This window comes from Charadrius vociferus, unplaced genomic scaffold (assembly GCF_000708025.1).
Source record: "Charadrius vociferus isolate BGI_N301 unplaced genomic scaffold, ASM70802v2 scaffold325, whole genome shotgun sequence".
NCBI classification, from domain to species: domain Eukaryota; kingdom Metazoa; phylum Chordata; class Aves; order Charadriiformes; family Charadriidae; genus Charadrius; species Charadrius vociferus.
This window is the reverse complement of record NW_009648526.1, coordinates 2,772,018-2,794,965: the sequence shown is the minus strand read 5'-3', so window position 1 is coordinate 2,794,965 and position 22,948 is coordinate 2,772,018. Positions and strand designations below refer to the sequence as shown.

The 22,948-nt window shown below is 36.0% G+C and overlaps 1 protein-coding gene across 1 annotated transcript in view; it reads right to left on the bottom strand.

The window, feature by feature from the left end:
• TCF12 (transcription factor 12) overlaps positions 1-22,113 on the bottom strand; it is a 168,248-nt gene extending 146,135 nt beyond the window's left edge. The window contains exon 1 of the mRNA XM_009885736.1: positions 22,041-22,113. Coding sequence (XP_009884038.1) covers positions 22,041-22,113 — 73 coding nt within the window. The remainder of the gene's footprint in view (positions 1-22,040) is intronic.
• Positions 22,114-22,948: the final 835 nt, after the last annotated feature.

Here is a 22,948-nt window from a genome sequence, read left to right as displayed (position 1 = left end):
CACACGTGCAATGGCCCATCCTTTAAGACATTAACATATTGATATCGAATGTCTGGATTAATGGATTATAAAGAAGCAATACCATAAATTAATTCTGATACATCTCAGCAAAGTTGCTGAAAAAGAAAAGAGAAAGAAAAAGAAAGAAAAAAGACGAGATCAGCATTCTAGAAGTATCCCCGGGGAAAAGCAGCAGCCGATCATGGCACACATTACCTCTGCCCCTTGTTCATCCATCTGCTGCACCCCAAGGAATGCCACAGGGGAAGCAAACATGTGGAGCACAGCTAATAACAGCAATTCTGTCCATATTAGAAACTAATTATCACCCTTTCCTATCAGGATCAGTGCTCCCAGAATTATAAGCAATTTACCCTACTAAATGCAGCCTAGAATTTAACACTCAACTTATTTAAAAAAAATGCCGATTTGGGCTTGTATATAATACAAATTGTATTTCCTGTCCTTTCTATACAACCCGCTCTCCTGCATCTGAAGATTTAAATTTTTGTTTTTTTCAGAAAAGGGACGAAGAGAAAGGAACTCTGCTTAACCATAATCCTGTGCATTTTAACTCTTGGCTCAAAACTGCACAATAGCTGTGATTAAGTCAATGTAAATGTAACAAAAAAGACAAACATTGGTTTTGTATTGTATTAGCAATCTTCTGGAAATAACAGCATGAAATCTCATTGCTCCCTACTAAATATATTACTTTTCATTAAATACACAGACCATAAAACTACAAAATGAGATAAAAAGCTGTGAATAGCATTTTATACACTGACCTTGGAAAAAAAAAAAAAAGTTTTTCCTTGGTCTATTTTCATTCTACCAAACTAACAATTTAAAGAACTGCTAAGATCCCTCCACATTAGGCTGCTTTATAAGAAAGTAATTATTTACTTCAAAATAATCAAGTTAATGTTGTTTTGTTTTAATTAACATCACCTATTTGAGGCACTAGTTCTATACACAAGCAGGCCAAATGTTCTGCAGCACAATCCAAAGAAAGCAGAAACAGGGAACACCAAGGAAAATCACACTATGGCTGCCAAGACCTGAATAAAGAACACCAGGTATGCATCAAAACAGTGTTTCTGTCCCAAGGATCTTAATTTCTATTTGTTCTCCATCCATCCACTCTTTGAGCCAAGTACTTCTTTAGCTCTCACAACCTCAAGTATTGTATCACGGCCTACCAAGACCAAAGTACCCTCTTCCGAACTCCCTCAAAGCCCCTCCTGGTTAGCCAGCAGGTGCCACTTTTTTAAAGAAAGACAAGGTCAACATTCCCCTAAGGATTTGAGCAAAACACGTCCTTGAGCGAGCAGTCTGGGATTCGAACTAGGGTCTGATCACTCCAGACTCCACATGCTGGCTCTGTGCCTTCAGGGACTGATGTCAAGAACTGTTAAAGAGGGATTTACAGCAAAGTCTCAAGGATGTAAGTGAAAAGCATTCTAATGAAAATCACCAAACTACTTTGTACCTTTGAAGAACGAATACACATTTTCTACATACTGTAGAAAACATTTTTAAATTAAACATTCCCCAAAATAATTCAAAAGTAAATAGAACTTAGAGTCAGATGCTGAAGAATTGTAAATACCTAGCAGAGCACTACTTTTTGTACACAGCCAAATGTAATATTGGTATACATTCAAAGTACTTATAAAGCTATCTCTTTTTTTCCGTCAAGACTATATTTATGATCAACTATATCCTTCAGCATGAAGGGATACAAAGAACAAACCTAACGCAAAACAGCGGCAACCTGGCTTAATAAGATTACAGTACATTAAAAGGTGCTCATAAGCATTTTCTATAAATGAAATGTAAAGCCTGATGACTACATACGATCCGGAAGACCAACCTAAGCTCATAATGAAGGTATTGTGACAAAGCTTAGTCCCTAAAACACCAATAGAATGGTGTATTTTTGATGTAGTTGAAAATTTTACACCAATTATAAACCAGCCGCGTTCCATTGAGTAGTTTTAGGGTAGTAGTGTTCTAGTTTCTATGATCTACGTAAGAGTTATAAGGCAGACAATACTGAGTTTATCTAGTAAATGATATTTTTAGTTCCTGCAAATCTCACTTCTCAAAACGCACAAATGCTATGTAAAAATCATAGCACATGGCTGGAAAAATCTAAGCTACATGTCAAGTACCCTTAAAGAAACCATTAATACATGCATATTTAACTCAGTACAAAACAGTTCATTTTTCTAGAACACAATGAAAAAGGGATATTATGATCTGTTATGGGAAAAGCAAACTGGCAGACTAAATAAATATAAAGAATTTTATCCATTAATTCATTAAGTAATGGCAGTAAAAAGAGGGGGGAACCAAAACCCAACAGCCCTGCACTCCAATCACACATGCCCTCTACCAGCACACAGCAGCAAGTACTACAGCAATTTTTGCAATTTTGAGCATGTTTAACCCCACGCCCACCACATACATACACAGCTATTCTCATATCATCAACTGCATCCCTCCAGAAAACAGTCCTACAGAAGATAATCTAGACTAGTAATGATACTAATTTTCCAAAACAGATTTGTCAGCAACAAGAAACAGCATACAGACTGTTCTGCTGACACCCTACTTACTTATTACTCTTAGCTACATTCAGTAAATAAATTTACATTAAAATATTTGTACAACTGTACTTCAGCATACAATAAATATTAAGTGTTCCTTAATATCTGAGCATGAATCATCCCCAGGCTTAGGGGAAAAAAAGAAAAAATATTTAAAAAGCATAAAACATAAAAGCCAACATCATTAGACTTCACACCTGGTTGTCTGTCCAATCAAAACATCAATTAAGTCAACACCAGTTGAGGTATTTATTTCTAAAAGAGGTAATTTCATCTCAAACCATCGATACACAGACAAATTCCATTTTATTTATAAGAGTAAGCAGGAGGTCATTGTGCATGCGCAATGCATACAGAGTGCCAAGGAGGAAGAACTAAAATAAGGATACTCTTACAAGCTAGTCACCCATTCTTGCCACCATCTATTGAAATTAAAAAAAAAAATCCCTTCTATAAACTGAAGTATAATCTGAAACCAGGACATACCTAAAAGGTTTTTTCTGTTTGTTCAATTAAAAGGAAAACTGAAATCTGCAAAAAACTATATTAGTTCTTTTAATTTGTAGTCAAAAGAGATGCAGACCTTTCAGTAGGTTATAAGCCTACAGCCTGGTGTCCATTTCTTATAATTCTCATAATAAAAGCAGAGTTTTAAGTACAGCTCCTTTCTGAGAGATGACATTTTTTCCTTCAACACTAGCAACTCGACACAGGCCACAATAGAAAACCAAAGGGCAAACTTCTTAATCAAGCTGGCACTCCTAAAAGGCATAGATCTAACTGCTTAAGAATAATGCCAGAAGTTAAAGTGACCAGCAAGAAACGAGCAAGCTGCTAAAATGATTAAGAAGGATAAGGTATTCTCAGAAACTGTGATGAATTGGAAAAAATTTATGTAGAAACAGGAATACTAACACTAGATTACCTGGCAGAACGCCTCAACTGAAGATACTGAAGATCAAGAAGATAAAAGCCCCCAAAATTATATAAGTGGAAAGTGACAAAGTTGACAAAAATTAACAAATTTCACCGAATTAGAAAATGCTCACTGAAATTCCACGTGTTTAGAGAAAACAAACCACAAAGACTAGAAATGTTTTAGATAAAGGAAAAGGAGAAATTCCTTTTCCTGAGCAATTATTTTATACCAGAATTAGAGATTCAACAACCCACGTCACAGCCTCAGCCCATTTGCGCCCAAGACAGAGCAGGATCAAGGAGGAAAGGCAGCCGGCCAGTACTTCAGTGCGGACAGAAGCAGGACACCAGACACCTCTGCTGCTTTTTCACTTCCAGTTTGGCCATTACTACTGCTGTTACAGAATACAGCACGGTATTTCACAAGCGTAAGCATGCTTTATATTTTAAGCTTTTTTTTTTTTTAAGGAAAACAAAAAACACAACAGATACACAGACAACAGATACAGATACCAAATTTGCATTTCACCATACAGGTGCCCAGGATTTTCAAAGAAAAGGTATCAGACTTCTGAGAAATGAAGTCATTCCCTATCCTGTTAAATTGTACCTGAATAAGTTCTACAAACTTCCTAGGAAGAAATAATAATGTCATTGTCAATAGGGTAATTCTGGATGCATGCCAATTAGTTCTATATATCATGTGTGTATTTCAAAGATCACTTCCAAGAGGGTTGGAAACAAATAATTAGCTGGGGTTTTTTTAAATCTATCTGCATTTAAAGTCAATCAGTCTCGAGGCTTCAGAGGAAAAGGCAGGCTAAAGTCTTATTTAAAAGCCTATTCCTAGCCCCGTGAGAATGTGAAGTCTCAAAACACTGAATCTGCCACTGGTTCAGGGGTGACTGCAGACTCTTCTGTGCCTCCCAATTACATTTTCAGTTGTATATTTCCAGAAAGATACATGTGAGAAGAAACTTTAAGACAAGTGATTTATAAGGAAAAATATTTGAAACTGCTCAAAGGTGGTTATGGCATTTTTCATTTGAGGCATTCTGGAAAAATACACATACAGTAAAAGTGAATCAAAATATATTTCAGAACACAGCCACTATTCTTAATACTTACATCCACGCCACTCCATGTATCATGCATTATTTTCTTGTACACACACTAAAAATATAACTTCTGCAAGACACCACTGTATCAAAAAAAAAAAAAAAAAGATCACAGCACCAGGAACAGCAATGAAAGAGAAAGTTTCTGAATTGTCCCTGGGCATTTTGTCTATCAAGACATGTTAGAAAGATCAACTGAAAGTGAGACACACGACACAGAATACAGCATTCAGGACTTGGCACTCATTTGGTTCATATTGTACAAATGCCTGGAGGAATCCCGTGCTCCTAGATACAGTTAGCTATATTAATGACATGGATGAAAGCAAGTCTAGGACAATGCAAATGACCAAATAAAATTAAAAAAAATATTAAACATCAGCTGAACATCCAGACAAAATCAAATCTACCCCATGCAAAAAGTTAACTTTACTGTTTTTCTTGCTACCCAATGGCAATTATATTAAGAAAGTTTCAAATATAACATTAATACTTACTCCCAGAAGCAGCAGCGCTAACAAACTGTTACAAAACCCAATCATTCTCTAACAGGCCATCTGTATTTTTCCTTGGAATTGAGAACTAAATTCATATTCAAAAGAACTAATTCAGAAACTGAGTAGTACTCCACCTCAAGGCCAGAACAGGGACATCCCCAGCTACCAAAACCAGGAACAGAAACCTGGTAGCAGACGCCAGTAAGCACATGGGAGTGGAGGTGGCCATCTGCATGAAGAACGCCAAGGGCAGAGTAGTACAGCTCTTTATTTCCCAGCTTCGAAGCTGAACATTACTCTTTACAAATGCTGATGGTCTTAAGCTTTGTTGTGAGCTTTTGGATGACACAATCCCGCCAAAATAAATATGAAAGTTGCTTTCATATTCTGTGGTATTACCACCTAACTCAAACAAATATTCTTCAACAAGTTGGGGAAGACATCTATCTACAATAACAAAACAGTGAAGAATCAAACGTATACCTTGCACATTAACAACAAATAAAGTGGTAAGAATCCCTAAAGTTTCTCGCATATCAGGCACGTGGAAAAGCAAATAACCTTCCCACACTAACAGTTTCAGTGGGATCAATCTTCTAAGCTCCCCTGGAGGATGCTTCTACCTCCCCATTTTCCCAGCTTTCTTGGCACTCATTTGGTTCATATTGTACAAATACCTGAAGGAATCCCGTGCTCCTAGATACAGTTAGCTAGTCTCCCCAAATACAAACTTCAGTGCAAACATCCTACTTCTCATGAAAGCTGCTGTGAGGTTTAAAAATAAGTACCTCAAATCACTTGAGCTACAAAAAGATGAGAAAGTAGACATGATTAAAAAAAAAAAAAAAAAGAGCACCTCACAAGTATCACATTCAGAAGTTGCTGAAATGTAACCTATAAATTGGGATGAACAGTTACTTCACCTTCCTAAAGGAATGTTTAATTCCTTAAATTGATCCACACTCTCTTACTCTTCTGTGTTTTCTAAAACATTGATCCTGCTAGCTCTATCAGAAAATCTACTGAAAGTAAAAGAAGAGAGAACAAGGTCACAATTTGTGGAACACTTGTTTTTATCCTAACCTGGTTGATTTTATGGAGGTTTATAGAACATAAAGCAGCTTCTTTCCCAAAAAAAGCTAGAACCAAATATAAAACAACCGTCATAATATGCTAGTTTGGCAAAATACACTAATTCTGCATTACAAAGGACTGTTTGTGGGCCAAGGCATTGTTTTTCTCTTTACATACATGATGTTTACATACAATGTAGGTTTTACTAGTCCAACCTAATAGAGACCAAAGCACACTGTTAGGGTGTAGTAAAATACTTGTTTTCAAAACATCTGTAGTGCTTGAAGTCTTGCCCTTTAACACGTATTTACTCATCAGTACTTCTTAAGCTTCCCCTCGCATACCAGAATTATGATATAAGAATTGTGTATTTCACAAAAGGCTCTATTTAATGGCATACAACTATTTTTATGACAGAAGAAACAAACAAGTTAAAAAGCACTTCAGGGAAGGGAGAAATTAATGTTTTGAAACTAAGTTCTTCACGATCATTAGGTTAGACCAAATTTGCTTCATAACTTTAAAACACACACTGCTGTAGCACAATTAGCTTTTCCATCTCTGTTAAAGCATAGGTTCTGTCTATACATCCCAAAGGGTATTTATTAAGCATTCAGAATACAGGCACAGTAGCAAATTTAACACAGCCTCATTTCTTGTTTCAGTCAGAGTAGGTTTTGTCAAAACCCCACTTGATTACTGAACCTTTTTAGACGACTTGTGACCATATCCATGATTATTAGATCATGGCCATAGGCTAGACACTGGTACATATATCTAGCTGTCAAAGTGAATTTAATCCATTAAATACAAAGGATAGCTGTGGACAGGGCTGCTTTCTGTTTGTGTATTAGGAAACCTTTTTAGACTAGTGATTTTCTTCCTTCAAGAAATTTAGGCAAATATATTTATCTGCAATTTCTTATTTGGATTAGATTCAAATAAAATTTACAGAAATGAGAAGCGTATGTAATCTGTGAAAGTGTGCTGAAACAGTTTCTAGAACATTGCTGAGTCCTAGACAGAAAGTTGCATTTCCACATTTTTAAATAACAGAACTTACATTTTAAAAGCTGTATAGTAGATACAGCAAGAACTGAATTAAAAAAGAAAAACCCCAAAACTTTATCAATGTAAGTAAAATATTGAATTAAACAAGCAGAGACATAGAAATTATATACAAAAGGAAGGAGGGGATATTAACACTGAAAATTCGTGCAAGTTATATTAACTCTGCTTAGGTCGTATAAAGTTATTCCTATTAACCCCTTTCAAGTTCACCATTTCCCTGAACTGAGGAAGTTAAAAAACACTTAGTGTCTCTTCTACAGTGTGAACGCTAGCCCTCATTTTACAGCTGAGGAAACCAGAACATAGCGGGGGGGGGAAGAAGCAGTTCCTCAGAGCGACATAGGAACTATGCAGCAAGATATGAACAAAAATTTTGCCTCTTAGCTATGGCCTTTAAAACTCAAGATTATTCTCTTTGTTGTGCAATAATACAATCTTAGCACAAGTTTTTGATGGAGATATTAATGCCTGCTTTAGCTTATTTAAATTACAAAAATAACAGCACTAAGTATCAAGTAAGTAATAGTACGTCCTAGGAATTTGCTATTCCGAATGAATTTTGAGATATGAATTTTCATGAAAAAATTAAGATTAAAAAAATTCACATTTTGAGAATTTTCTATTTCGTTCCTAATTCAGTATTCCTTAGCCCTATAATTTAATGGATCTGATAAAACAGTAGCATAGATGGAAACAAAACCAGAGGATATTGAAAAGTATTGAACATCTCAAGACGGAAGCTTGCTACATGAATTACATGAGCTGTTCATTTCATTTTAGAATCAGTCCCCCGAGTATAAAGTTCTTTCAGAATTAGAATTTCAAAAGATAAATACCTAACTTCTCATACTAAACTCATTTTTACATGTTATCTTTGCTAAGCCTGACAAAATCAGGCCAGTATTAATACATACTTACATATTTAGGAGACTATGAGCTTATTTCAGTGTATTTCAGTGAACCTGTTGCCACAATCCTAAAACCAGTGCCTACTCAATCAGTATTAATTGACTCAAAGGCTGAAAGGACACATAAATAGAATTTTTGTTAGAGCCATGAAAGACCTTTTTTCCCCCCAAACGTGACTTGAGACCAACTGGCAGAACAGTTAGAGGAAGCTTGGGTTATTAATGTTGTGTTTGTTCCCAAGGATAGGTAGAGAGCTTCAGCACACATGTCCGCTGATGCAGCACTAAATTTGCTTAAAAAGGGAAAAGAACAACAAGCAGACACCTTGCAGAGTCTAATTCCCTTGGTTCACACTCTCTGTGAAATCAATGCTGACCTCTCCTTGGTACGCTCTCCTTGGTCACCAAGCCAAGGTCACCTACACCACGACTTGTCTACCCAGGTTAGACCAACACATGTAGGAAGTGTAAGTAACGCGTCCTGTCGGAACTGCTTAGAGCAGCAGCTCAGTAACGCTTCCCAAGGCCAAGGCAACCTGAATCTATGCTGCTTCCCTACGCTGAGAAAGCGGCAAGAGGGGGCAGGGATTACAAAACAAGCCCAAGCAAACGATCACTAGCATGGCACGCGCACACATCTGCTACAGCAGGCAGAAAGTTCTTTTCAGGTACAAATTAATTATTTCATTCTTCCTTAACTTCACTGGGAAAGAGAAAAAAGAAGAATGAAGTGTTTGTTTAATTCTCATCTATATCTACTATTTCAGAGAAAGTGATAAAGCTAAAGAGTATGTTACAAAATAAAGCTGCAAAGGGTGGAAGCAAGCTATATGAGTAACTTCAAAATTCTTCTCTCTTAGAGGCTCTTTCAGTAATAAAGGAACTCTTAAACATGGAAATCCCAGTCCACGTGAAAGAATACGCTGTACAGTGTTAATCACATTAATCGTCTCCTGAAGACTTAGAAAAATTTTCACTTTTTCTTTACATTCCTCAGTTTAGTATTTGTTTGATCTTTTTAAATAAGGAAAAAATGAATCAACTTCATGCTCACAGCACACGTAGAAATGATGTTACTGCTGTCCAGAGCATCGGCGCTACACAAGCTGCCTCTGAATTCCTACACTTTGTCTTGGGGAAGAAAACATCACTTATCAAAAAAAAAAATCATACACTTGATGGGACACAAGAAATTCACAGCCTTTTCTTATTTTGATAACAAACCCACACTCTAAGGAGGAAATATTTATACACAAAGACTTATCTGTGTTGAAAAAGGGATCCTAGGTAAGGCATATTGTCCAAATAAATACAGAACTACACATCTCCACAAGCAATTCTCCCCCATTAGTGCCACAATTAGGGTTTCATAATATAAATAATATGGGAGCAAGGCAACCATTTCACTTAGTAAAAAGGAAAACATCAAGTTGAAAAGCATTATGAACACAGCAGGATATTTTCACAACTGTTTTGTGGTAACGAAAATTCATGGCAGAAACTCTCTAAAAATGTATTTTCAAAGTGCTAAGAGAGAGAAGTCCTGTAAGAAACTATGAAAGTCATACAGCGATACTTTTGCAATAATCACGTTAGCTGTTACGACAGCTCAATTTATATATGCGTTCAAGCTAATTATGTTAAATACAAGAATTGTTCACAGCATAAGATTTTAAAAAGCTGTAGCTTTATGAACAGGGGGTTCAACCAACAATTAGCTGTGAAACAAAGAAAACAACGTATTTTAAAGAAATCTATACTTCCCGCTCTTTTCACTACAGCTATGTGCTAATACTGACAAGGTACTTTCAGATCAATGCACCAAGCACTTTAGGAGATGCAACAGCTCTGCCAAGAATCCTGCCTTCAAAAGGACCTTCATTGCTATGGCAACAGCATGTCTCCAGTATCCAATTCGGAGACAACCTATGACACACACACACGAGAGATGGCCAAACTCCGACTGAGTCCCCACTGCAGCACAAGTCACATTGTTATATACATACCAGTTTTCACTTGCAGAAATATAAGGTACAAAAAAGGTTTTTTGATGATAGTTCACAGGGTACTTAGGCTACCTACAAATAAACAGCTGCATCTAGGAGAAAAAAATGCCATTCACTTCATAAAACAAATGTAGACTATTGAAATGCTAAAAGGAATATAATCATTAGCATCGACTATAAATTGCATTACACAGCCTCTCCCATATGCAGGTATTACCCCTTTTCCAATCCCAATTTCCCCTAACAGCATGGGGCAAAAGGAAAAGGAAGTGTTAGTACATAGTAAATACACAGATGATTGAAGCTGTTATTCAGTACTCAACAAGTATCTTGAAAATAAAGTGGGTTTAATGAGTATAGTGGACATGCATAAATATAAACTCTAGGTTTACTCTAAAAAAAAAAAAACAAACCAAAACCCAATCTCTTATAATGCTTCACCTTCTACCCAGAAATGTACTCACGACTGCACAGCCTTGACACATCTTGAAATTTATTCCACTAACATGTAGCGTTTTAAGCATCCATGACATATACCACTCTTAAACTTGTAAGAGTTTGTATACTACTACATAGGGACTAGCCAGTAATTCAAGCCATTAAAAAGGATAAGAAGGAAATTTAAGTTACATATCCATTTCTGCACTTTTATTACAGGACAGTTTTCAAAAAGTAGACAAAAACCAGCCCGTTGTTGCTCACTGAAGTTCATTCACCCCAGATGGTCAGCTATATCTTTCCTGTAACACTACGAGAAACGTAACAACGTGGTTGCATTCTTTACGTTCCTGGCAACCCTTAAATAGTTTAGCAACCTTTAAGATTAATTCTGGTTGTACAGTACTGAAAGTTAACATGCAAGTAGAAACTTTTTGTAAAGAATCATAACCTTCTTTAAAATCTTGGTGGAAGAAAAAAGATTAAGTTAACTTTTATGGAAGTTTACTACTTCCCACTTTACAGGGGTTGAATTACAAAGAGGGAAAAATAAGAGGCCCTTTCGCTGATTTGTGAAGGCCTGAAAGAGTGTTAGAGGATATTGTCTCCCATCCTTTAGAGTCTCTCTTCTTCCTTTTGATGTATCAAGCATTATCTAGCTTGGTTTGCAAGCGGTAGTATTACAGATTATTTTTAAAAATATTACAAATAAACTAATGACATGAAAAACTAAAGGGAAAAAAGATGGGGGGTTTGGTTTGTTTGGGTTTTTATTGAGGTTTGGGAGGGTTTTTGTTTGAGGTTTTTTTAGGGTTTGATTGGTTGCCTGGGTTTTGTTGTTTGGTTTTTTTAGTTGAGAAGCTTTTTAGATTCAGCATCTGATGAGTATTTGCAAGAAAAATATCTAATTCAGATGTTCCTGTCATAAGTAATATTGCCAAAGTTCATGCTCCGTTTTTTTTGCGTGTGTGCTTATTACTGTCCTCTGGCAAGGGAATACAATATCAGAGATATTTTCAAGGTTACCAAAATAAAAGCATTACACAGAGCAGAACACATGTCAGACATTACATGCATTTATACACATAAAGTGGCAGAGATGTGCATTTCTTTTCTCAAATCAAACCAAGGGAAAAATTTTTGCTTTACCATACCGTTCAATCACTTTGCATCTAAGCTCCACAAGCACTAATCTCGCAAAGATGCGCTACAAAATACAGCCATTTGAACTCTGCAGTAGCAAGCACCATGCATCATTTTTAGAAATATACAAAAGCTTTTCATTACTCCAAAACTCGGTCATCTTCATTAAATCACCATCTCTTCATAAAAGCCTTGGCTTCATTTAGCATTCAGGAAGATGAAAGAGCAGCTACCCTCCTTATGGATTACTTCTCTATTACAAGAGAATGTTTTGCACGTCAAAAGCAAACATTAAAGGATTAAATGATATTGTCGTTGCTGCTCTTGTTTATTTGCAGTGGGCAGTGAATAGAATTGCAAAGAAACAATCAGTGATTATTTTAAGCTGTGTTCTTTTGCAAGGATTATGACTCATGAAGTTGCTGCATAAAGAAACTGGAACGGGATAGGTGTCGCACTGAAAATCATCGAAACATCACAATATAAAAAATGTTTGTCCTACAAGCAAAGCTGTCTGGTTTAATCATTTCAGAGTAGCCACAACGGCTCTTGGGATAACACCAAGACAATAGTATCTTGCATTCAAATAAGCAAAAAATAAAAATATAAACAATGAATTCCATTCTCCTACAGAAGACTAAAAATAAATGTACTTTAGAAAATCCTATTGTACCTCCCTCCACAGCATCCCACTAACACCAATGCAACACTAGAAAATTCAAGAGATACTTGGTTACAATACATCCCTGCAGCACGCAAAATGTGAAATTCAATGACTTTAGCACGGATTTATCTACATTTTTTAAGCCTTAAATAGGTTTTCCAAAAGAACTAGAGAAACCAAGTTTGCAAAGCAACGTTATTTTACATAAAACTCTTTACATTTGACTCACACATTATATGCTAATAGGTATGAATCACCCTCAGTTTTCTGTTTCGCTAATTCTTCTGTCTGGTTCCCTTTTTATTGCCTCATTCAAGTAAAAAAATTAGTTAATTTGGGACTTTTAGATAGATGTTTGAAATGCAGGTAGTACATACAAGAGCCACCAATGTGCATTCAGGTTTTCTTTTAGGTAAGACTTGGAATCATTCAATGCACTAGAGATTTTGTCTGTAAAACTTGAACATAGAAGAAGATGGGAGGACTATAAATCAACTTCCTCTCCAAAGACAGTGATGTACACATTAAAATAGGGACACCAGGTAATGCTACAGACCAAGTTCTTGTTTATATTGAATAAAGGGTAAACTTTGGTTTAAACTCAATTTCATTTAACACATGCACATTCATGGTCTGATATTCATTGGTATTTTACCCACAAAATATACACAACTAGAAATGACCACATTTGGACTTTGTTTTACTAGGTGTGTTTTTCTAACAATCAGTTCTGCCTATTCATCCTGGTATTTAAGAAGGGAAAAAATGCACCACCTAAAATGTAATTTTCACAAATCAAGGCTCAGAACACACTTCTATATAAAATTCCAACCCAGATTCTCTGTGTTACCACTGTTTCATCTTCATCAGCAAAGAGCTCTTTCAGAGACAAGGCACAAACAAAATGTTTCCTGCGGTTTTGTCCATGCAAAGGAAAGAACAGCAAAAGCAAGTGGTTCAACTTACTACTAAAACTCCACGTAACTAACAGCCTGATAAAGACACAGAGATACTACCGTTTCTGCAACTACAACTGGTACAGAAAAACCAAGTCTATAACACCAAAAAAAGCAAACTTGAAAACCTTAACGTGCTAACCAAAAACAAAAGAGGCAATCTCTGTAGAACTTCAGGAGCAAGAAATCAGGTCCACCCCAGTAAACAAGATTTACTTCGGAAAAAAAAATTATTAACTCAAAAGTATCAGCTACATGTAAAAATATCTACCTATTTTCCACTTATCAATAAAGAGAAACCGTGTGTGATACCAGAAATGTACAGTACATTTTTAACCTTCTTTTTAAATGCAATTCTGTAGCATGAGCAGTTTTCGAAGTTTTCCATAGCACTAATACGGAAGTGTACAACTTCCCTGTCCAAGACAAACCCTACTTAGTTTTTTTATACTAAGGTTTTACTAGCATTCCTAGAGAGCATTACCCTACTAACAGGACTGGAAAGTAAACCCTTTCTATCAAGTCTCTTCTTCTTCCACCCCCCCATCCCAACTTCTTCTTTAAAACACCAGCAATGATTATTTTGATGTGATCAAGCAAGATTTTTCTGCATTACATCTGTAAGAACAAGAAGTTTATTTCATTTAAAGCAATTCTGCTCCTTCTTAAAAGAAAAAAAAAAAAAACAACAAACCACCAAAACCAAAACACACCCCCCCACACACATATCCCTAGCATGCAAGAAGAATCTAACAAAGTCCTAAAGATTGACTGGGTACATTTTAGCCTGATTATCCTCTGAAGACAGTGAGATATTATTAAATATAACAAAAGCTGCTCTTTCTGATCATTCTTGGTATTCAGTTAACATCTTCACAAAAAAAGTATGTCCTTTATGTTTTTGAATGTTGTGTTTACAAATACAGCTTTGTTTTACAATTGGAAAAAACAAGGCATTTGTTCAAGACAGTAAAAAAAATTATCATTATCTCATCTTAGACTCATAATAGAAAAAAAAGCTTGTCCCTAAAACCACTAGTAAATAATGGATTGTAGTATTTAAAAAGTCCACAAGTACTTAAAAATCAACAGGTTGTGGCATACAATAGAACTGCCTACTTCTAGACTTTCATATTAATAAAAACCCAACAAATTGAAGGAGTGACCATCACTACTTAAGACAGAAAAAATTAGAGATTAAAAACACATTTTCTGCCCTTAGAATGATAATTACGCACTGAAGTAATACTTTTTCCCCTTCTCTTACAATGTTTAATAACCCCAAAAAGCGATGAAGGTGTATACACAATTTAAAACTAGTTATGAGTGTTCAATAACAACCTCCATCAAATAATTCACATGCAGAAGAAAATAATGCCTTTTCTTATTTCTTTATTTACTATTTAAATTTAGTGACTTCCTCACAGAAAAACACACAAACCTTATCAAGTTTTGCTATATACTTCTAAAGAAGTGCTGAGACATTAAAATAGACAATGCTTCTAAAAAAAGCTTTTTAGAGAACATACTTTATTCAGTGAAGTTATTTACTGAAACTGAATTTTCAAATATGATAAATTAATATTTCTTTTGAAGGAAATTTTTAGAAGACTTATTTATTATACCACACAGATACATCTGGCTCTACAAGTAATTTAAGAAATTTTATAGAGCATCTAAAAAAGCTGAATGCTGTTCCCCAAAGCCACAATCCTTCAACATTAGAGTACCAAAAAAAAAAAAAAAAAAAAAGAAAACTGCCTCTCCGTGGTCAAGAGAAGTCAGCTCAAGGTCTAGTGAACTACTCAATTTTATGCACATCTTGCAATTTTAAAAATGTTCTCCACAAACTCCAGTCTTACTAAGTGATATGGTACTATATTAGTGCCTTAAACATCCTTCTGTTCATAAATAGATATGCTCAATTTGCAACCATGAAAATTACACTATACCTTTAGCAACTGAAAGAAAATAGTATATAAAGTTTATAGTACAGTATACAGCAGATTAATAAAAATTCATACAACAGCATCTATAGGCTCAACTATGGATAAAGTAGAATTATCCGAGACAAACAGCTGTCAGACCAACTTGATAGCAAAATGACTAAGGGGTTAAGGCCTCTTTGTGTGACAGCTGGAAAGAAGTCGGGGGAAGGGGAACTTTGGCACATATGTATGAATAAGCTTTTAACATGAAATTCCCTTGCCAAAGACCAAAAAAAGACCACAAACAAGCAAAACCAAAACACCTCAAACCTTAGCAAAAGCTACAGACGTAATAAAAGTTCTACAGTAATTAAGGGACTGAGTGCAAGTTCAGCTGCCATTAAAGGACACACAAATACGTAAGAATCTCATACTTCTCTTCAAAGAAAGAGAATTCCTCAGGTACCATGCAATTTCTCCTCGGTCTCTTTTCAGGATTCTTCTTCCACTTCACCCAAACCTTTAGTCCTCCTATTTACATTTGTATCAACACTGCTCTCTGGGTAAAGCCAAAAACACAGCAACAGGCAATTCCAAATCATATTTTCCTTCCCACGTGCCATTACATCCCGCTCTCCAAAGCATCTGGATACTCTTCAGCACTTACAGCAGATCACAAAAATTCGGCAGCTACTGGCTGGGGTGGAGGGTGATAGTGGGAGGTGACCCACACCAAGCAGTTCCACATCAGGAAAGGACTACTGCCACCCCAGACCTTCCAAAGCCACCCAGAAATGACATTGCCAAGATCTCCCCTGCCTTGTGAGACAGCAACGTTTATATAGGGGTGGGAGGTTAGATGCTGTGCTTGTCAACACAGTGATCCTATCGCTGCTCTCACCCAGTGAAAACTAATTGCTGGAAATACAACATTAACTTTTTGAAAGAATGCTTTCCACATGCCAATAATGCAAAAATTACAGTTTCCGTTATTAACAATGTCAAGTGTATCTCTAAACAAGAGACAGGCCAAATGCTACTAAAAATTCTGAAATTAGCTATTTGGAAGACAGCGAGGTATTTCTGACCAATTGACATGCGGTTCATACCATCCCCTTAAGTGATACCAACCTTTTCAAGACCATAGCCAACAGCGACATATGATGGAGAAACACCTACTTATCTGCTCACCAAGCTAGATTCAGAACACCTAGCTGCTCCAGTAACTCCTCCTCCCTATTTTTTTTTTTTAAATCACAAAAAACCCTCAATATCCACATGACCACAAACACTTTGCAAGAGACCACCTGCTTTAAAGTTGGGTTATGAGTTCTCTCCATTTATCCAACATTTTTCTCCCCTCCTCTTTCTTAAGCAGGAATATGGAGGCAGTTACTTAGCCCCTCTATAAGCTGGACTTTTCAAGGCTGTTCATGGAGTAAGCGTCTGATAATCTACCTTTCCAAAGGCAAGGGAAGGGGAGAAGGAAAAAAAGACAGCAACAGTGAGACAGGCTGCTAATGGGCAAGCTGCAGTCACATATTTACTAGCACTGTGTCACCATTCCAGATTTCTCAGTGCAATAGGTGAGGGACCCAGACTGAAATCTTCAGCTCACTTGGGTTTGGCCCATTTGAAGGGTAATCCACGGGTCTCCCCTACAAACTACTAGCGGGGAAAGAAGCTATGGACGCCTTTCTGCTTTCAAGTATGAGGCTTCTACAACTCTTCCCAAGTGCTTCAGAAAAGGACTGAATTTAGCACCCCTGAGACCCAAGATGAAATACCAGGTTACCAGATCTGCGGGTTCACTTTTAATGGAGCTAGAGAACAAACTAGGTATTAAAAATAAAAATAATTTAAAAAGTGACACAGCTGCATGACCTAATGTTTATTTTAACAGGCCACCCTAGATTTCTGGCATTTAACACACAATAAGCTTATCTTGTTTTGAACAGCAAACAAAAACACACAGGTTCATTACATATTTTGAATGACAAAACCAGAAATATGGATCAAATTCCTGAAATATAGGCCCTCCACTTTTTTCTTACTTATTTATTTATTTAAAAGAGTCTGTCATGACCTAATGCATTGTATGACCAGGCTATGTGACTACATGAGATCACTCATCAACTCCTTAATTCAGGGATTAGGAGCAGGCACTAGGAATTTCCTGCACCTCAATGGGACACTGCACCAGGAACACACGTAGAATGGTATCAGAGAACCGATTCTTCTCAGGAATCACAGTTCTGATAAAAAGAAGGAAGAAAAAAAAAAAGTATTTCCAAAGGTTGTGTATGCAAATTAGTCCTCCCAAAAAGTCTCCCCTTTCTGCAGTTTCTCCTAGGCTGTGATTTGGCTGTCAGAGTTAAGAGTGCAGTTTCTCTTCAACACTTGCTGTAGATTAACACACACAGCATTTAAAACATTGCCCATCCAGGTAACTCCAACAAGGTTTTTTGTCGGGGTTTTTTGTTTGTTTGTTTGACAAGGAATTGCTGATGCAAAACTAAAAAGAAAATACCAGTTCATGGGAGCAGCAAACAGTAATCCAAGTCAGGTTTTGCTGATATTGGAAACACTCTTTGGTAACTTAACAGACCTGCTAAAGAATTGCCATTGTGTCCAGCCTCAAGACACATGGCCCTAATTTAGGTACACTCAGGTTAATGGCAGGCTATCAACTTAAATGGTCTTTGCATCAAGCCACTAATTAGTGGCTTATCCCAATCCATTCCTTACAAACCCAGTATATTAGCAGAGAGAAGTGGAAAGGGCATAAAAGGGGACCAAACGGATACAAAGGGATATCTACACAGATACATTCAGAAGTATTTCTGCAGGTAGGTCTAGTATGAAGAATGTCTGGGTACACACACAAGTTGTGCCAAAAGCTCTCCACACACAAATGTGTGTACTTATTTTTCATGAACTTTAGAATAATCTTACGGGCAAGAGAAGCATCGTATTTTGATGACTTAGCTCTTGAACTGTACCTCTTTAAATTCTTTCCACTTTGTTTTCTGGTAGACATCCACGTTATCTTACTTCAGCTTTCTGACTGATACCCCACATACATACGTGCACAGCCACGCGTGAAAATAATGCTATTGGTATAATAAGAAGGTTACAAAAATTGAAGATAGTAAACCACATAGGAAAATATCATCTCAGACACGTTCTTTAACATCTAAGAAGTTATTTGCAAAAATAAAGAAAAAAAAGGGGGGGGGGGGTATTTTAGGGTACCACACCTGAGATGAAAAAAAAACTTTCAATCAGAGGAAAAACCGAAATTGAGATCAAACCTACTGGGAGCCCTAGGAAAACTGCACTATTACTGCCTATGGCAGGCACCTGAATATTGTGACTGGATTTTAATGGAGTTACTGTGATAAATAAAGGGCATTAGGCAAAATCGGTAACCATCCGGGTTTGTATTGGCATATATTTTGTGGTTTTGACAAAAAGAAAACAAAGCAAAATTTCACTGTAAATCATAAACACTGCTATTAACCATAGTGGCAGAGAAAAATTTAATTTTAAATAAAATATGAAAAAAAAGCCTGATTAAAAAGCCCTACAGAGTATATCTCTGACCTTTGCCTTCTCCCTCAACGATTTCTAAGACAGAAATGACTTTATCTTCACAAGTCGGTTTTGGAGGAGAAAAGAATGTGAAGTTCTGTTTTAAACAAGAGGTAATTACAACAGGTATGACAAGGAATATTTTGCAGCTTAACTCACTGACTTACATATCAGGTTACTTTTCTAATATGCTTATTTTCACCAGTAGTCTGACCAAGTTATTTGACTTTATCAGCAGCTTACACGACTTACTGTCATAAGATACTAGGATATATCAGATTAGTTTACTTATTTCATCTCCAGCTTTCATTCATAACTGATTGACCTGCAGAAAGCAAGCCTGCCCCAAACCAGACTTTAGCTATCTTTTAACCAAGACATAGTGTTCATATGTTAATCCATGACAGTATTTTCTTACAAGCTATAGATATCAGTCATATTAGCCATTTTGTTTATTCAACCCAATTACACATATATTTTCACAAGATAATCAACAGAAATATTGCAGAATTATACCAGCTCAAGCTCGTTACATCAGAATTAATAACATACACCCTAGTATTTCCAACACTTCACAAAGCCACACCCGAAAAACAGAATATAACCGTCCTCAAACAGCAACTAATTTGTCCTTTTAAACTGAGGGTCTGGGGGGGTGGCAAGGAAAATGCATCATGAGCATTCCATCATTCTAAATCAGACTTCCAAGAAACGTACAGTCTTAAAAGCCACGAAGACAAGCAATTGATTTTCACCTACTTAATGGGGGCCATTAGGCTGCATCTTGAATCACTGATTGGGGAGAGTACTTTCATATCTGTTTAAGTTTAAATGAGAAAAAGGGGTCTCTATAATAACAAACAATAAATACATTCTTGTTCCAACTAAGAAAAGGAAAACATTTTCCTTTAGTGTGCTTGTAAAGACATCAGAAAAATAAAACAACCATGGTTAATGGGAAAGATACTAAAGTAATCTTCACTTCTGTAACTGCCATCAAAATCACAGCAAGTCCCTGTAACAGGTCACATCCTCCGTATTTAAAGAAAAAAATTTAAAAAGTACTTTTTAGGAATCTGTGATACTGTGCTTTTCCATATTAGACAGCTCAAAGGAATAAATAGCTCCTCCTTTCATGTTTCTCTTTTAAGAGTGGCCTCTAGCAGTAAAAAAAAAAAAAAAGTTTTCAAGAAATTGAAAGTGAAGTTTCTAGAAATTAAATGCCTCTACTTCATCAACGATCTTAACATGGTCTTTCTACAACACGTAACACTGACTCAGAACACAACTAATACAGAAGTTTGTCACCTCTCACTCCTGCAGAGTAATCCCCCTAGGTCAAGCCTTAGGTCATAACATTACGAGAATTAGGGCATATAATCCCACTAACCAGTAAATCTCTACAACCAGAAATGTTTTGAATTAAAACCCACAACTATATATCACTATCTTTTCCAAGGGGAATTCAGTTGAGGTTGTAGCTTGTTTGACAGCTGCAGTGTATTGCTCATGATTGGTATCTATGTGATGATATACCACATTGGTAAAGAAATTCAAGGAGTCAGTAACACTGTTTCTCCCAAACAGCTAAGTGTCCTAGCATTCTCCCTTTTTCTGAGCCATCCAAGGAAAGGAGGGAAAACATTACCTAAGACTGATCTAAAAGCTAAACTAAAAATGAAAGCTTTATTATTCAACTGAAAACTACCTCACTCATTCAGGAAAAGCAAGGGAAAAGGGAGAGAAGATGCTCAGGTTGTGCTCCCCACAGCAAGTTTTAGCTGCCTGAATGTCTCTTAAAACAAACTTTTGAGGAACAAATGCCTTGAATAATTGTATTAAAAGAAAAAAAAAACAACTTTAACTCCATTGTATCCATTGTATACAGTTTTGTTGTCTAAATATTGCCAATAATTTAAACTTGACATACTTTTAAAGAACAAGACAAAACGACTTATATACTTTAGGAGAGAAAAAGTAAAATGCTCCTTCAAATACGTTACAATTACAACACTTGCTACATGTTTTCATTAAATTAAATGTGGGAGATGATCTCGGAAGAGTTTGGAAAATTATATAATTCGTAAGTTTTAAGATGCTTTTTAAAAGAAAAATTCTAAAGTGTCACTAAAATGCAAGGTGTCATTTGGACTCTCAAAGTAAGAGCTCTGACAATGTTAAAGGCAAACAGGCCATGTTACTGCACAGCTTCAAGCAACTACTTCACTCCTCTACTGGCATTCTAAAAATTTATTTTCATTAACCTTAACTAAAACACAAGCATCACTTTGTTGTATTCATAAAAACAAAAATATCACTTCACTGTATTCAGAGCAAATAAGTATACATAAACAAGAACAAAACATGTTATCAAAAAGTTAGTTTCTCTTTTGTAAGTAGTAATAAATATACCCTTTACAAGAAGATAAAAAGTACCTTAAAAAATTGCACTTATTTCCTATTACAGGCTCAGCTTAAAAAGGGTCTGAAAACAGCCATTAGGTGGACCTCAATGAAAAGACACAGAAGCCACGAAATACATGCAACATGTAAATAGTTACTGGTTTTCCAAATGCACTGATAAACGTACAACATGAAAGAATTCTATTCATCAAGACTTTGAGAACTCCACAGTACCACAAAAAATTATTAGCTTTACATTTTCTTTAAGAACTGCATTTTAAAATATACCCTTGAGTCAGGAGTATTCATTATCTGGCATTTTACTTAAGTGTTTTCCCCTTTCATACAGGGGCTGGGAAATACTTTAGTTTAACAGGTAGGTTTGATTTTATCAAACAAACGAAAACAAAGCAGCCATTCATTTTTAATACCACAGATAAACAGACAACTTGTAGATCAGTCTGACTAGAGATACTTAACACTTCACTGTTCTGGGGCACGTAGTCTAAGGCATATAGAAGAAAACTGTGGTGAAAGGTAACAAACTGTGTTATAAAGTCAGATCAAAACAGCACATCTCTAATTAATCTGAATGTTTTAAAAGAATATGTAGAGATGAAAGATTACCATACTTCCAGCACATGAAGACTAAGCTAAAACATCAAGACCTAGTTACGTGAACTTTATGTATCTCAGATGCATCCTACCTGATCCACTGAACTGGCTGCTTCCTAGCGTCGTTGGTCTGGTTTTCCCACTATTAACAGGTGGGGAAAACATCTATAAAACAAGAAAAGATGCGTTTAAATTGGCTTTGAAACTCTATGTTAAATTATTAATGAAAACTTTAAGAAAAAGTTAATAGGAAACAATAATTTGATCCATTTTTCTGCTAGAAAATAAACCGAATGCGAGATGCATGTTTAGACCCATAAAACCAATAAGCTAAAGTACTCCTTGCAATTTATTAATATCACTAAAGTGTCTTTTCTACGTGAACACAAACAACTTTAAAAAAAATTTAAAGGAGACCTACTACTATGAGGACAACTTAAAGTAGTTATATATTTTAAATTTTGCTACTTAAAATATATTTCTTGCTGATCTGTGAGTTTAAAGTCACTGGATAAAGACAGCTTTTGAGAGGCTGTAGTTTTCTATTTTGTTTATAAATCAAACACCTTTTTGAAATCTGTTAAGAGTATCACACGGAAAACATCTATAATTTTCTACACCAAAATTATTGTACAAGCTACTAGTGAATAACCTTGGTTGTTTATGGGCATCAAATTTTCACAGAATGGTTTAGGTTGGAAGAGACCTTAAAGATCATCTAGTTCCACCACCTCTGCCATGGGCAGGAACACCTCCCACAGTTTTGTTTTGGCTTGTTAAAAAAAAAAAAAAAAAAAAAAAAAAGAGAAGGAAAATAAAAAAGCCAAAGTACCGGTGCCACACACCAGCTTAACAAACGTTAATTATTAGATTATGCCACCGCTGGGTCAGCCTGATTTTAACCAGTTAAACCAATTGACTCAGCTGGCATTACAGTATTAAATCTGCAGGTCTAGACATTACATCAAAGTTCAGGTGTCCGGCCCGGCGGCACAGACCC